This window comes from Gopherus evgoodei, chromosome 2 (genome assembly GCF_007399415.2).
Source record: "Gopherus evgoodei ecotype Sinaloan lineage chromosome 2, rGopEvg1_v1.p, whole genome shotgun sequence".
NCBI classification, from domain to species: domain Eukaryota; kingdom Metazoa; phylum Chordata; order Testudines; family Testudinidae; genus Gopherus; species Gopherus evgoodei.
In genome coordinates, this window is record NC_044323.1 from 9214592 (window position 1) to 9228395 (window position 13804).

A 13804-nucleotide genomic window follows, 5' to 3' on the forward strand; every position below is an offset into this window, starting at 1 on the left:
ATGGAAAGGAGAAATCCCCACCTTTCCTCACATCCTTCCAAGGCCACTCAAAGGTAGGAATGAGATCAACATACAAATGGGCAGAATCTCAGCGGGTGTAAAACAGCACAGCTCCATTCCAGTCAATGGAGCCACACTGATGCATACCAGCTGAGAACAAACCCACAACAGTATGCCTCTATTGCACAGCCACTCAGTTTACTTTTTTGCATCCCTACATGCATCCACGCTCAGCATCGCCAACCCCAAGTATACAAGAATCATGCGTCAGGCCATCCAAAAAACCCACAAGCCTGGCAGAAAAAAGAATCATCATTTTTTGTAAGTGAATACATTTTATGTTATTTTATCTTTGTTTTCTGGTTTCAGAGCTTTCAGAATACACTGACTGGGGTCATGCCATCAAGCTTATCTCTGCACCCACAGCGGATAGACGCGTACTCTTTCTTTAAAGAAAATTAAGTGTCTCAGGTAATCACTTGATTCCTGGAGCTGGGGCTTTAAAAAAAAGCACCTCCTACTGTGAGAGTTGGCAACTCACCTTTCTCAAGCTACCTTTGGAGCAACAGAGCAGGGAGGCGAGACCAGGCATGCCAGTGGGATCACCCCTCCCCTGGCTGCACCCTGAAACCCCAACACGGGGAGACGAAAGATGAACGTGTGTGTGTCTCTTTAAAAACAGCTGGGCACTCCTCCCTGCCCTCCCTCTCCGGCCTCCGCCAGGAAACCACTGCGCAAGCCCGGACACTAGAGCTGTCGGGCTTTGGAGGGTGAGGATCATAGAGTCCCACCGAGGCACAAGAAAGAGAGTAAACCTTCGCGATCGGGGCCGCCCTGCGTCGGGAGCGGAGAGCTCGCTGGTCAATCATTCCCGCCTCCCGCGCGCGGGGGGGGCGGGAGGTGGGGGGAGGGAAAGAACGGGCGCACGCTTCATGGCGCATGCGCGACGGAGGGGTATAAGTAGAGCGGAGGCGGCGAGCGCGGGGAGGGGTCTGGAGCGGGTTGTTGCCGTGATGGCGGGGATAGGCGCTGTGATTCATTGCGGCCTGACTCTCACATGCTGAGGGACTCTTCCCTCTGCTGTTACCAGGGGCTGATACAGGGGACTGGGGCAGCTTGTTGAAGGAGAAGTGTCCTCAGGGCGGGGGCAGGAGAGTTCGTTTAGGCCGGTTTCAAACCGTCTCACTCGCGGTAGGGAGATTTGGTGGAAGTTTATGAAAAGCCTTTTGTTCCCAAAGCTCTTTCTGGCACTGCTGCAAAGGTGTCATGTCTGTAGGGCTCCTCCTTCATTTGGGGTTAGGCTTGATCACTGCCTGAAAGACAAGCTGGGTCTTTTTGGGTTTTTTTAACACACTTAAAAATCCAGTTTGGTCAGCCTGCCTGTTCATTGACCCTGCTAAAGGAAGGAAGAGTAAAGTGCTGGCAGCTACAGATTACTTGAAAGCCATTAACGTGAGGCATTAGGCGTATTTTAAATCTCCTGAGGCTCTGGGATGTCAATTGAGCTAGCCCGGCTGTAGGCAACCTATGGTGCATGTGCCGAAGCTGGCACATGAGCTGATTTTCAGGAGCACTCGCATGGCCTGGGTCCTGGCCACTGGTCCAGAGGGGCTCTGCATTTTAATTTAATTTCAAATGAAACTTCTTAAACATTTGAAAAACCTTATTTACTTTACATACAACAATAGTTTAGTTATAGAAAGAAACCTAAAAATGTTAAAATTATTTCTGGCATGTGAAAAAGAGTGAATAAATGAAGACTTGGCACACCACTTCTGAAAGGTTGCTGACCCCTGATCTAGTCAATAGAAGAACCTGCATCTAAAAGTATTCAGTTGAAGCATAGTATTTAGCATGAACTAAACATAAACATCTTAACAACAAGGGATATTAATATTCAAAAGTAAGTCACAGAAAGGATTTGTACAAGTTCCACCCTGCAGGATATATGCTTTGGTAGAACGGGGTTCAAAATACTTGAGGTTGTTAAGTTTGTAGGGATGAAACAAATACGATCATGCCTTTTTTATGCTTCTGATTCCATGCATTCTATTTCTATTTACATATAAGAGAATTTGTTCCCTAGATATTTATCACTACTTAAAGCAGTGATGGGCAACCTGCTGCCCATCAGGGTAATCTCATTGTGGCTGGGAGTTGCAGGGAGACATTCCTGCAGACAGTCAACATCAGCAAAATGTCTTGTGGCCTGCAATCACATTACCTTGATTGGCTGGCTGCAGTTTTCTTGCCGCTGACTTAAAGGCGTGCATTCATATCTGAACTTTCTGAAACATCTAGTATAATAACTCAGAGCCCCTTGTACAGCACAATGAAGATGTAGGATAGAGAGATTGTCAAACACTGAATATGATAGCAGAGGGTACACTAAGACAAATCTCAAGGAGTACATAATTAAAAGAATTGTCTCAATTTAGAATATATTTACTTACATACATCATAGTACCCTTTTAATAGTGTGCCAAGCTAAAGGCAACTAGGAAAAGATGACAAAACTGAATGTAAAAACTGAAACCTCTTCATACTTGTAATTCTGAATGTAGGGATTAGACTGCATACATACTTATGTAAAGTAAAATGGGACTATACCTGTAAACCTCAGTTTTACTTGCATCAGACACTGTTCTGCCATGCATGTCTTCATCTGAGTAGTCATTAACTGGTGATGTTTCTATATATCTAGACTGTGAGCTCTTAGCTTGTAGAACTGAACCTGCAGGACTTCTGATGCATCTGGTGGTCCCAAAATGTTCAAGAAAATAGTTGGTGATAACTTCAAGAATTGTTTTCAGTGGATTCTCCTTTGCCTAGGGAGGAGGGAATACATTGCTTTACAACTATTGAAAATTTCCAGTTAACTTCAGTTAAAACAGAAGATTGAGAAACATTTTAGTTTTACAGTGCAGCCGTTTAAACTGACTCATGGTCTTTTAGGATGCACTGAGGAGTTTTGCAGATACAAGGTCATGTTAGTTCATAAATGGTATGATTCAGGAAAATGTTAAGGAATGTTGAGTACTCAGAGATCCAGTTTATTTTACACCTTAAAGATTCTTAAGAGTCAGAAGCTTAAAGCAGAATAGGCAGACAGGGAAACAAAACATTCTTTCCCCAGTCCTCCTTTCTTGGCTTCATATTTAAAAATATTTCTTAATACAATATCCAAACAAATGACTAAAGTGATATGTTTATTCCAGTAATAAACTACTGCTTGCGAAACAGACCATAATGGATTGAATGAACTAGAATATTATACATGCAATAATAACTCAAACTTCTGATTTCTGTTCCATTTTTCTTGCAAAAAAATCTTAAGTTCTGCAGCTAGCATTAGCTATCCAATTAGATATAAGTAAATACAATCATGCATGTTGAACTATATTTTTTTCAAATGTTGGTTTAAAAAAAAGTCAGAAATATTGGGTGTCAACCACTTGTGTAAATGTAACAAGGAAAAGATATTGAACAAAACATAAGTCCTTCGAAACCAGTAAAAATTACACTGTTTTAATGCTCAGCTTTGTGCAGTTAAAGCAATGATGATTCTTGTCTGACCAGTTTTTTAAGTTTGCTTTTAACATGTAATAACATACAACTCTTGGTCATTTAAGTACAAAACTGAAAATTTCCTTACCTTGTTTTGTTTGTACAAAGATTGTAGATGCAAAACATTTCGCAGTTCATTTCTATTGTTGATGCTAAGGGCAGTACGAGGAAATTCTCTGTCCATAATGGCACTTGTCTTTTTTAAACCCTCAACAGAAGAAATGTCAATTTTATAAATACTGCAGGAAACACAGTACAACTTTAAAGTTTACAACATCTTTATTCAATAGGTCATACCTAATTTGAAGCTTGCTATAAATGCTACAGCACATACAGCAGTAGTGCTTAGACTTCCTATTATTAGCTTAGATAATTTAACTATTGCTGTATTATCTAAACTTCTTTTATAATTAATCAAGGGAAGCCTGCAAATCCAATGGTTACATTTTCCAAGGTGATGCTTAAAGCATGGCTACAGTGCTTTTACATCAGGAATAAAATCTATACGCTCACAATATATACAAAATCAGTAAAGCTTGGTTATGAAATATGTACACCAGTGGCTTGACTTATTCATAGGTGCTAAACTTAAGAATCTTATTAATATCTGATGGGGCTGCCGATAATACTAGTGAAAAGTAGGCCTGTTGTGAATATAAATTCCCAGAATATTTAGGCAGCAGATGAAAATCTTTAAGAGGATGCTGAGAGTTCATAAAATGTATCTGAAACAGTAGCTTATGTTTTTATAGTTTAAATACTTCCACTGATCAGGTCTCATTATATGTGTAGAAAACAAGCTGTATTGTATGTTCAAAGGTCAATCAGGCATGTATGACATCTGATAACGGCTGTCTAGAAGTCCTCATATTCTTCCTGCATTGCACAAGCTGTTGAGTATTTTCAGAAAGTATTTGACCATTAGTAAATAATACATTACGAAGCAGATTCAAGTTATTACCTTTTGTCAAACAGAAAATGTTGGAATTGATCTGAAGAGACCTTAACAATGTATTTCAAAACATGGGTATCTACTTTAAAGCAGGCTAAAAACCAATCCAAAACTTCAAAATGTATCCTTCCACAGAACTCTTGTGGTTTTCTCCAGTTATGAGAAGCAAAGCACCACTTTTTAGTTACATGAAGTCTCTTTCTGAACTACTTAGTGAACTTATGAATCAGGTTGAGTTGAAAGGTTACACAAAAATGATTAACAGCAGTGCCAAGACAAGATTCAAATATTAGCTCTATACCTGAATCTTATAAAATCTCTACTTAAGAAAGACTCCATACAAAATGGCACTGAAATGTTAGCTTTGGAGAAGAATCCCAGTGTTAGTGTAAACAATGGGAAGGTTGAAGCTAAAATCCGGCAAAAGAAATTATTTTGCTCTTATGAGACATAAGATTTCTACTTGATAGTTATGCTGAGAGACAGCTTCAAGGAGTTAAGGTAGCTGGCTTCAGTCACAAAGATGTGTAGCGAAACTGCTAGTGATTCTCTGCTGCAGACACCATGCTTCTGAGCTATGAAATAGCTCCAAAAAGAGTCACATAAACACACAAAAAGCACTATGGCAGAAGTGAAATAAAAGCAGCCTCTTTTCAATTGTAATATGTCCCTTGCTTAATGGAAGAAGAGATGAATCTTGAAGGGAGATGAATCTGGCACAGGTTCTAGGTTTTAGATGTGAAAGATCTTGAAGCAAGTCTTGTATTTGCCCATTCTGCCACCATCCCGCTGCTCAGTTTAAACTGATAATTTTAATAGTGGCTTGCTAAGTGTTATATGTACACATCTAATCTAAAAAGCAATGCACTATTTTTACCTGAACATCTTGATAAAATGTCATCCTGGCAGATGACTTCTATTGTGCTTTGAAACAAAGAGTTGATAGCATACGGCAAACAGAGAATTAAAACTTGTTTTAAACTAATTCCCATGGATGGGAACAGCATCTGGATCCTGGAATCCTAACTATCTCAACCCATATACCAAAATTATAGCTCTAATAAGCATCAGTGCAGATGGAGAATATTATGAGGTGAGGAGTGGATAGTACAGAGATGTATGAAGGTAGTGCTTTCTATAATCCCTACCAACTAGGCCCTTAACTTAGAAGTCTGAGAGGAGCTATAACAGTTTTCAAGTACTTAAAAGGTTGTTACAAGGAGGAGGGAGAAAAAAAATGTTCTTCTTAACCACTGAGGATAGGACAAGAAGCAATGGGCTTAAATTGCCACAATGGAAGTTTAGGTTGGACATTAGGAAAAATGTCCTAACTGTCAGAGTGGTTAAGCACTGGAATAAATTTCCTAGGGAGGTTGTGGAATCTCCATCATTGGGTATTTTTAAGAGCAGATTGGACAAACACCTGTCAGGGATGGTCTAGATAATAGTTGTGCCATGAATGCAAGGGAGTGGACTAGATGACCTCTCGAGGTCCCTTTCAGTCCTATCATTCTATGATTCTGAAAATAGGATTTTTGATTTCTGATCCTAAGTTTGGTATGAGCACCAAGAACATTATTTACAGTGCTCCATAATGCCTTACACGGAGTAGCATTTTTAAATGGGGCTTCCAGAAAACTAGTTTTTCAATAAATCCTTATCAGGATTTCACTTTTCCCTTTAGCTCCAGAGGGAGCTGCATGAATGTTTGAAAACTAAATGAATTTAGAATGGGATTTTTTACATTCACAAAATCAGTTCTCTATGCGTAAGTCATGATTGTGCTGTTTCTTTATATTCCCCTGCTCCCTACGTGCATTCTGACTGCTTGATCTCTTTTAGGTTTGGGACACCTAATATTTGGACAGCATCAGAATGGACACTTCCCAGTAGCCCCCAGAAATATTCCATATCCTTTTTTAAGTGTTTATGGGGGCATTTTCAACAAAACAGATTTTTATATGCAAAGTCATGTTTTTTAAGCTAGATAAAACCCGGCTTCCGTATTCAGAAGTGTTACTATTAAAGAAATGCCTTATGGGAAATGTAGTCTACTGTTTTTATTCTAGTAGCTTGTTACAGTTTAGATACAACTGCCCCAAAACTGGAAAAATTATTTCCTCTCCCCTAGCACCCCTTAATCTCTTTCAGATGACTTGGGGGCTGTTCATGTGTTGTTTTGCTAGGGTCTCTCACATGCATTGACTGGAGCAAAATGAGACAAAATTACCTTTCTGCTGAGAAATTCTCTAACCAAAGATGCAGCCACTTCTTCCACAAAAGAGCTATCCATTTTATTCCAAAACGTACAGGGGTGTTCTTTACTTGATCAAAATTGGTCATTTAAATTTGCTGACTTCCTAGCTCTTCTGTACAGCCATTAACCACTGCATTCCTGAAGCAGACAGCTCAAATTGCAGCCTGCAGTACCCTCCTCTGTTGCGTTGTCATAGATTTGTTGCCATGGAGACTATGTGTCATCAGAGATGGCCAGAGAACTCCTCCCCTCTGTGAGAAAGTAGATTTTTCATGCAGCTGGAAACAGCTCTTGTGTTAACACTCAGTATGCAACCAGTGAACATAATATTTCAGTTAAAGTTCAATATATTGTAAACATGAGATTCCAAGAAAACCATTCTCAACTTTGGATCATAATACTCAAATCTCAATTTACTCAAGATTTTCTAAATTATTTACTAACATAATTAGTGAAAATGTGCCTATTCATTTTAGTGAGTACTTTTCTAGGTCCACATTAAACTCTGTCAGTGTTGACATTTAAGAGGCAGGCTTACTACATATGACAACATGAAGCTATTAACATTCTTGGAGGCATCTTAAAGGAACAATTTCATAGATACCAAGACCAGGAGGCATAACTTTATAATTTTATATAAAATAGGCCATAGAACTTCCCCAAAATAATTCTTAGAGTATATATTTTAGAAAAAAACCCATTCAGTCTTGATTTAATAATTGTCAGTGATGGGTAATCACCCATGGTCCCTGGTAAATTGTTCCAGTGGTTAATTACCATTACTGGCAAAAATCTATGCCTTACTTGCAGGATGAATGTATCTAGCTTCATTTCCAGCCATTAGAATAACTCTGCTTGACTGAAGAGCCCATTATCAAATATTTGTTCCCCATGTAGATACTAAGACTGTAATCAAATTACTCCCTTAACTTCTCTTTTTAAACTAAATAGATGGATATCTGAGTCTATTATATAGCATATTTTCTAATCTCTTGATCATTCTCACACCTCTTCTCTGAACCCTCTCCAATTTCTCAACATCCTTCTTGAATTGTGGGCATCAGAACTACTCACGGTAGTGTGGCTGTAGTCCCACCAGTGTGAAATAGAGTAAAGAGATTGTTTGTTTGTTTGTTTGTTTGCAATCATATTGTAGCAGCAAATGATTCACTTTTCAAACACCAGAAACTAGTAAGGTAACACGGAAGCTGAATTTTTCTACCTTGGCAGCTTCTGTAGAGGTGGGACCATTCAGCAGTGGAAATTACTCTTGTAAGATCTTAGTAAAACATGAACACTGTATGTAGGCTGTTATGCATTTTCTATTACAAATTCTGAGGTGAGTTGAAGGGAGTCAAATACAACAATTTTTCATAGTTCATTGTAGAGAAAATGCATAATAAAACATGAAATTCATCTTAATGCAGAGTATCACAATGAAATCAAGGTTGGCATGCCACATTTTGCAGTCTTACACAAACCAAAAATTAACTTCCATTTCACTTTTCTGTTGATGTGCCTTCACTTGGTGTGTTGTACGTTATAATTGACTATGTACAGAGGGCCCCTTCCCTAAACAGATTGATACTCTAGATCAGTGGTTCTCCACCAGAGGTACACATACCTCTGGGGGTATGCAGAGGTCTTCAAAGGGGTACATCAACTTTTCTAGATATTAGCCTAGTTTTACAACAAGCTACATAAAAAAAATTAGTGACGTTGGTACAAACTAAAATTTCATACAGACCGACTTTATACTGCTCTAACTACAATATCTGTATACACTAAAAACTATATTAAAAACAACAACGAAGAATTAGAGTCCAAAAACCACAGGGAAGACTTGCCAAAGCAAGAGGGATCCTAAGAACATAAGAATGGCCATACTGGGTCAGACCAAAGGTCCATCTAGCCCAGTTATCCTGTCTTCCGACAGTGGCCAATGCCAGATGCCCCAGAGGGAATGAACAGAACAGATAATCATTAAGTGATACATCCTCTGTCGCCCATTCCCAGCTTCTGGCAAACAGGCTAGGGACACCATTCCTGTCCATCCTGGCTAATAGCCATTGATGGACCAATCCTTCATGAACTTACCTAGTTCTGTTTTGAACCCTGTTATAATCTTGGCCTTCACATCATCCTCTAGGAGTTCCACAGGTTGACTCTGCGTTGTATGAAAAAAATACTGTACTTCCTGTTTTTTTTAAAGCTGATGCCTATTAATTTAATTTGGTGACCCCCTAGATCTTGTGTAATGAGGAGTAAATAACACTTCCTTATTTACTTTTCCCACGCCAGTCATGATTTTATAGACGTCTATCATATTCCCCTTTAGTCGTCTCTTTTCCAAGCTGAAAAGTACCAGTCTTATTAATCGCTCCTCATATGGTAGCCATTCCATTTTTGTAGCCCTTTTCTGAACCTTTTTCAGTTCCAACCTTTTCCAGCAACCATCATGGGCAGTAAGAAGAAACTGAGAGGGTCCATGGCTGGTGGTGCCCCTTATACTAGTGCATGAGGGCGGCTCTAGAGGGCACTATTGCCAGCCCAGCAGATACCACTGAGGGAAAAATCTCTGGCAACGGTGCATGTGGTACGCACACCTAACATGGAGTGAATGAGTAAGCACTCCAAGAAGAATCATTCTTACCTTGTTCTGGTGTATCTTTCTTACTGCCATACGGACCAATGAAAAAGCATGTAACAAAACTCTTCCCCAGTGCAGAAAGAAAGGGTTTGATAGAGATACTGGCACTGCCTGCTCTGGAACAGAAGAGGCAATGCTTCTAGTTGGTCCTCATTGTAAACAAGTCCACAATTGGTGGACCCCAGCTGCAGAAGTTGGTCTGAACCAGCTTGTCCTTTAGGGACCATTTATGCATCTGAGTGCTGTTTCTGCTGAGGTGATCTGCAAGTACATTGTTTTTCTCCTGCCAAATCAAATGTAGGACCACAAGCTAAACATCATGACAGATACAGCAGTCTGAGAGATTAGTGCGTCTGCATACAGGAGAGCATAGTGAGCCACCCGCCTGCTTGCTGATGGAATTGTCTATCACTACCTGACTCCATGCTGCCTTTGAAGTAGGTCTTATTATCCTGAACATGGGCATTTTCAAAGCTGATATGCTGGGGAGGAGGAGCCTGCAGAAACAAGAGGAGAAGATGGGAGTGGACCTTGTCCTCCAGGAATCTGTCTAGTAGCCATTGCCTTCTCCCTTGTCCCCCGTCTTCCCCATCTCCTGATTGAGAGAGTGGTGGACTTCTGCTTTGTTAGCTTTCTTGATGTTTCTTTCCTGGAGCTCAGTGGAAGAAAAAGCTCTATTTCTATTATAACCAGGAGGTTATAGCTCTTTTTGCTTCTCTAAGTGGACCTGATGCAGAACTGAAACACAAATAGCTTGAGGCTGTTTAAAAGAGTTGGTCAATAGCTAGCGCCCTCAGGATTTAGAACCAGCCCTATAATCTGCATGGGGTGAGTGGGGTAGATCCATCGGGCATGATGTTTTGTTACAATTTTTAGCTGCCAACTTCTCAGAGGCAGAACGTCATTACCTCCAAATTTTCTACCCCATCACGAAAAAGCTCCCAAACCGGATCAGTGTTTCTGTGGCTACCTTCCTCCAGAGAGATGCCATATGGTGTTGGGGTCTGAGCCAGAGGAGCTGCCACTAGTTATGAGAGGCTGAGGCAATAGTTCTCAACCTATTTACTAATGAGACCACGTACGCAGCTCTGTGTTATATGGGCCGCATCCACACAATATATATACTACCTGTACATCTGTTTTTTTTAAAATGAGGTTTTATTTAAATCAATATGGCACCTTTCATTTCAACACTGGCAAATGTCTGCCAAGGTCATTTTAAATTAGCAAAATAAGTCAAAACATTAATTGTTAACAGTAATTTACTATAAGGATGGCATAGCATGGTGTATTGCCACTTTGACTTCTGTGTAGCTACTGACAGCGTGGCTGGACTGAGCACTCAGAGCGTGGCTGCGGAGTCTGCCTGCAAAGGTGAGGAGCCCTGCCTGATGTGGGCCCCCCTCACATGCATCCAACGCTCTATCCAGGGAATAGTCCCCATCACTCAACCCTCCTGGGATGGTCCCCCCAGTATCCAGACCTCCGCAACACTGGGCTGGGTGCTCCCCAGGCAGTACAGCTCGGAGCTGTGTCCCTGACGCACTCTTGCCTCTGCCCAAAGTTGCTCAATGGACACTTCCTGAAGTTGAACCCCTGCCTGTGGAGCCTGGCTGCTGTGAGATGCTTCCTGAGGCACTCCCTGCAGTACTGATCCCCCTTGGGCACCTGCCTCTCAGCAGCCCAGTCACACTGTGCTCGCCACTTGGAAACCTGCCTTTGCAGCCAGGTCAGTCTCCCACGTTCCTGAGTGTAGAGTGGAACCACCTCCCTTTGGCTCCCTTTGGTTGCTCTGTCCCAGCCCCATGATTGCTGGGCTCGCAGTCACACTCTCAGAGCTCAGCCCCCACTTCTGCTGGGGCAGTTGACTGCTGCTGGCAAGGTGGACTCGCTCCCGCCAGCTCCATAACCTGAGGCTGTAAAAATGGAGTGACGCCCCCTGGGACACCAGGACTGCAGAGGGTAGGATGGTGGTGGACTGGGTTGGCAGGGGCCATATCTGACTCACACTTCAGCAATTGGCAGTACTTAGTGCCCTGCTTGCCTGTTGCTGTGGTCCTAGCCATGTGAGGAGAGCCTGCCCCAGCCAAAGTCACTGGGTCCGATCCTACAGGGAGGGGTATTATCCCAAAAAAATGGATTGCAGAACCCTTAGAATAACCTCATTGTCCCCTTAATCTATCCCTCCCGAGGTATGGGTTTCCAGGACAGTTAAATAAACACCAAAGGACACAGATATAAACGTCTGATAAAATGATTGCTACAGGCAGTATTCTTTTCCACAACAAAGTATCTTTTTATTAATATAACTAAATAATCTGTACTACACTATAATCTAAAAGTAAATATCAGACACAATTCCTTAATGTAAGTCTGAGCATCTGAACTGCAGTGATGTACAGTTCAAGTGACACTACATGGATACGATCCGCAGTAGGTGGCCAGTCTGTAACGGGTCTCAGACAACAGTTCTTACTTTGTACTTTGCAGTTTTCCTATATGAACCTTAATGAATAAACTTTAATTCACACACACACATTTTTATACATACTATTACTACTTCTAAACTATGCTACACTATATATTGTAATCTAATAGCGAGCTTACTTCCTCTGCTGGTTGTATTGCTGCCGTAGACGTATGGGTGCAGCTGATGTTAAGGCACTGTGGCTGCTAGAGTTGTTGGTGATGGGGTTGCTGTGGTGGATGCTCTCTTCAGCAGTGTTTTCAGGGTTCTAAACTGTCAGTCTCTCCTCAGAACCCCTAAGGGTCATCTCTCACTTCTCGATCCTTCCAGCAGCTATTCTGTCTGCTCTGTCAGCTTTCCAATCTCTCTTCTCATTTGACTACCTGATATACTATTCTATCAGCACTGAGACCTTTACTGAGCATGCTCCAGATCTCACCCTTTAGTCTCACATTTTATCTTTACCCTATTTTTGCTCTGTGTTTGCCCAGCAGTTTGAACAACCCCCAGTAACCTTTAGCTTCTATTCTGTAGCCTTTAGTGACCCATATCTTCGGCTGTGGGACCCTAAGTAACCTTTAGGCCTATAGCTATCTTTAGTTGTTTCCATTTTAACTTTCTACTGGGCATGCTAAGCATAGAGATATTTCGTGGATGTCTTCATCCTACTTGTAGCAATCATCTGCTCCACAACTTCCAATTAGTATACAGCCTGCAATTTTTCAATGATGAAGTGACACTTATTTTAAAAAGGAAGCTAGGGACCTAAGATGGAGTTCATGGAATTTTTCCAGTATTGGGAGGTGGGGAGCATGCTGAGCACTCTGGCTGATGCTGCTGGGTCAAATCCTGCAGGTGGGCTGAACATCCTCTCTTCAACTGATGCTGCCCTCAGTTTTGTGCCCTGTGTGCCTGTCCTGCTCGCCCTCCCCTAGTTACAGCCCTGTCAGGTCTTGTTGCTGGGTGAGAAGATCATGTGGTTTAATGTGAATTGATTAGGTTCCTCGGGGCGTGGAGGAGATGAAACCTCTGGGGATGATGATCTTACCCATTCCATGGTAGATGTTCTGTGCAGGGATTAGCAAGATACAGGGTTCACAAAACCTTGTGTGCTAAATATATATGGTACTGTACATGTATGTCCAGAATGAGCTGGTCCCTTAGTCACGAATGGTATGTTTTGGCAATGTTTTATATGTGAAGCCTCAATGTCCTTGACTTATAGTAGTAGTATAAGGGCCCTGCCATCAAGCAAACCCTAACCCTGCCTGTTGGCCCCTTAAGCCCCACCCCTTGACCCCCTAGTCCCTCCCACCTGTCACTGGAAGTCCTATACCATGGAGATAATACTTCCGGGGTCAAGCGGCAACATGACTGTAAGCAAGGTGTGTCATGTTACCCCTCTAAGAACTCCATCCACCATCCTCTACCAATCAGGATGGGTTTCGTCCTGAAAAGACTGCCCCAAGGGGAGATTTGACCAATCAGGGCGACTTCTGGGGTGGGTGTGACCCATCCGGAAGTGAGTCCTGTGACCCCTCTAAGAACTTTTCCCACTGTCCTCTACCAGTTAGGAAGGGTTTTGTCCTGAAAACGCTGCTCAAAACATAGCTAAAGACGTGGAAGGTCTTGTCTCCCATGCTGTTCTGGAGAAGGTGGGGAATATAGCTTCACAGGAAGGATCGGGGCTGATGTACATTAAAAGGAGGAAGAGAACTATGTCATATTTGTGATGCACAGGTCCCCCAAAACCTTTTAAAAGAAGGGCTTTGACACAGAGCCATCCATAAGTGAAAGTCCAAGAGGAAGCCTGAGTGAAAGAGGAGACATGCTCTGTCTGGTAAGAGACATATTTTAATCAATATGGCTTTTGTTCACTGCGGGTCTGAAGAGTGCACCAAATCCGAACTA

General features: G+C 41.8%; 1 protein-coding gene across 2 annotated transcripts in view; it reads right to left on the reverse strand.

Annotated features, from left to right (window-relative positions):
- Positions 1-6940, reverse strand: part of MINDY4 (MINDY lysine 48 deubiquitinase 4) — an 87756-nt gene extending 80816 nt beyond the window's left edge. For both annotated transcript variants that reach the window (XR_003998721.1, XM_030549971.1), the window contains exons 1-3: positions 6750-6940; positions 3656-3775; positions 2611-2828 (exon numbers count right to left, since the gene is read on the reverse strand). Coding sequence is in view for 1 of the 2 variants with exons in the window: in XM_030549971.1 (XP_030405831.1) it covers positions 2611-2828; positions 3656-3775; positions 6750-6812 (401 nt within the window). In the remaining variant the exon portion in view is untranslated. The remainder of the gene's footprint in view (positions 1-2610; positions 2829-3655; positions 3776-6749) is intronic.
- Positions 6941-13804: the final 6864 nt, after the last annotated feature.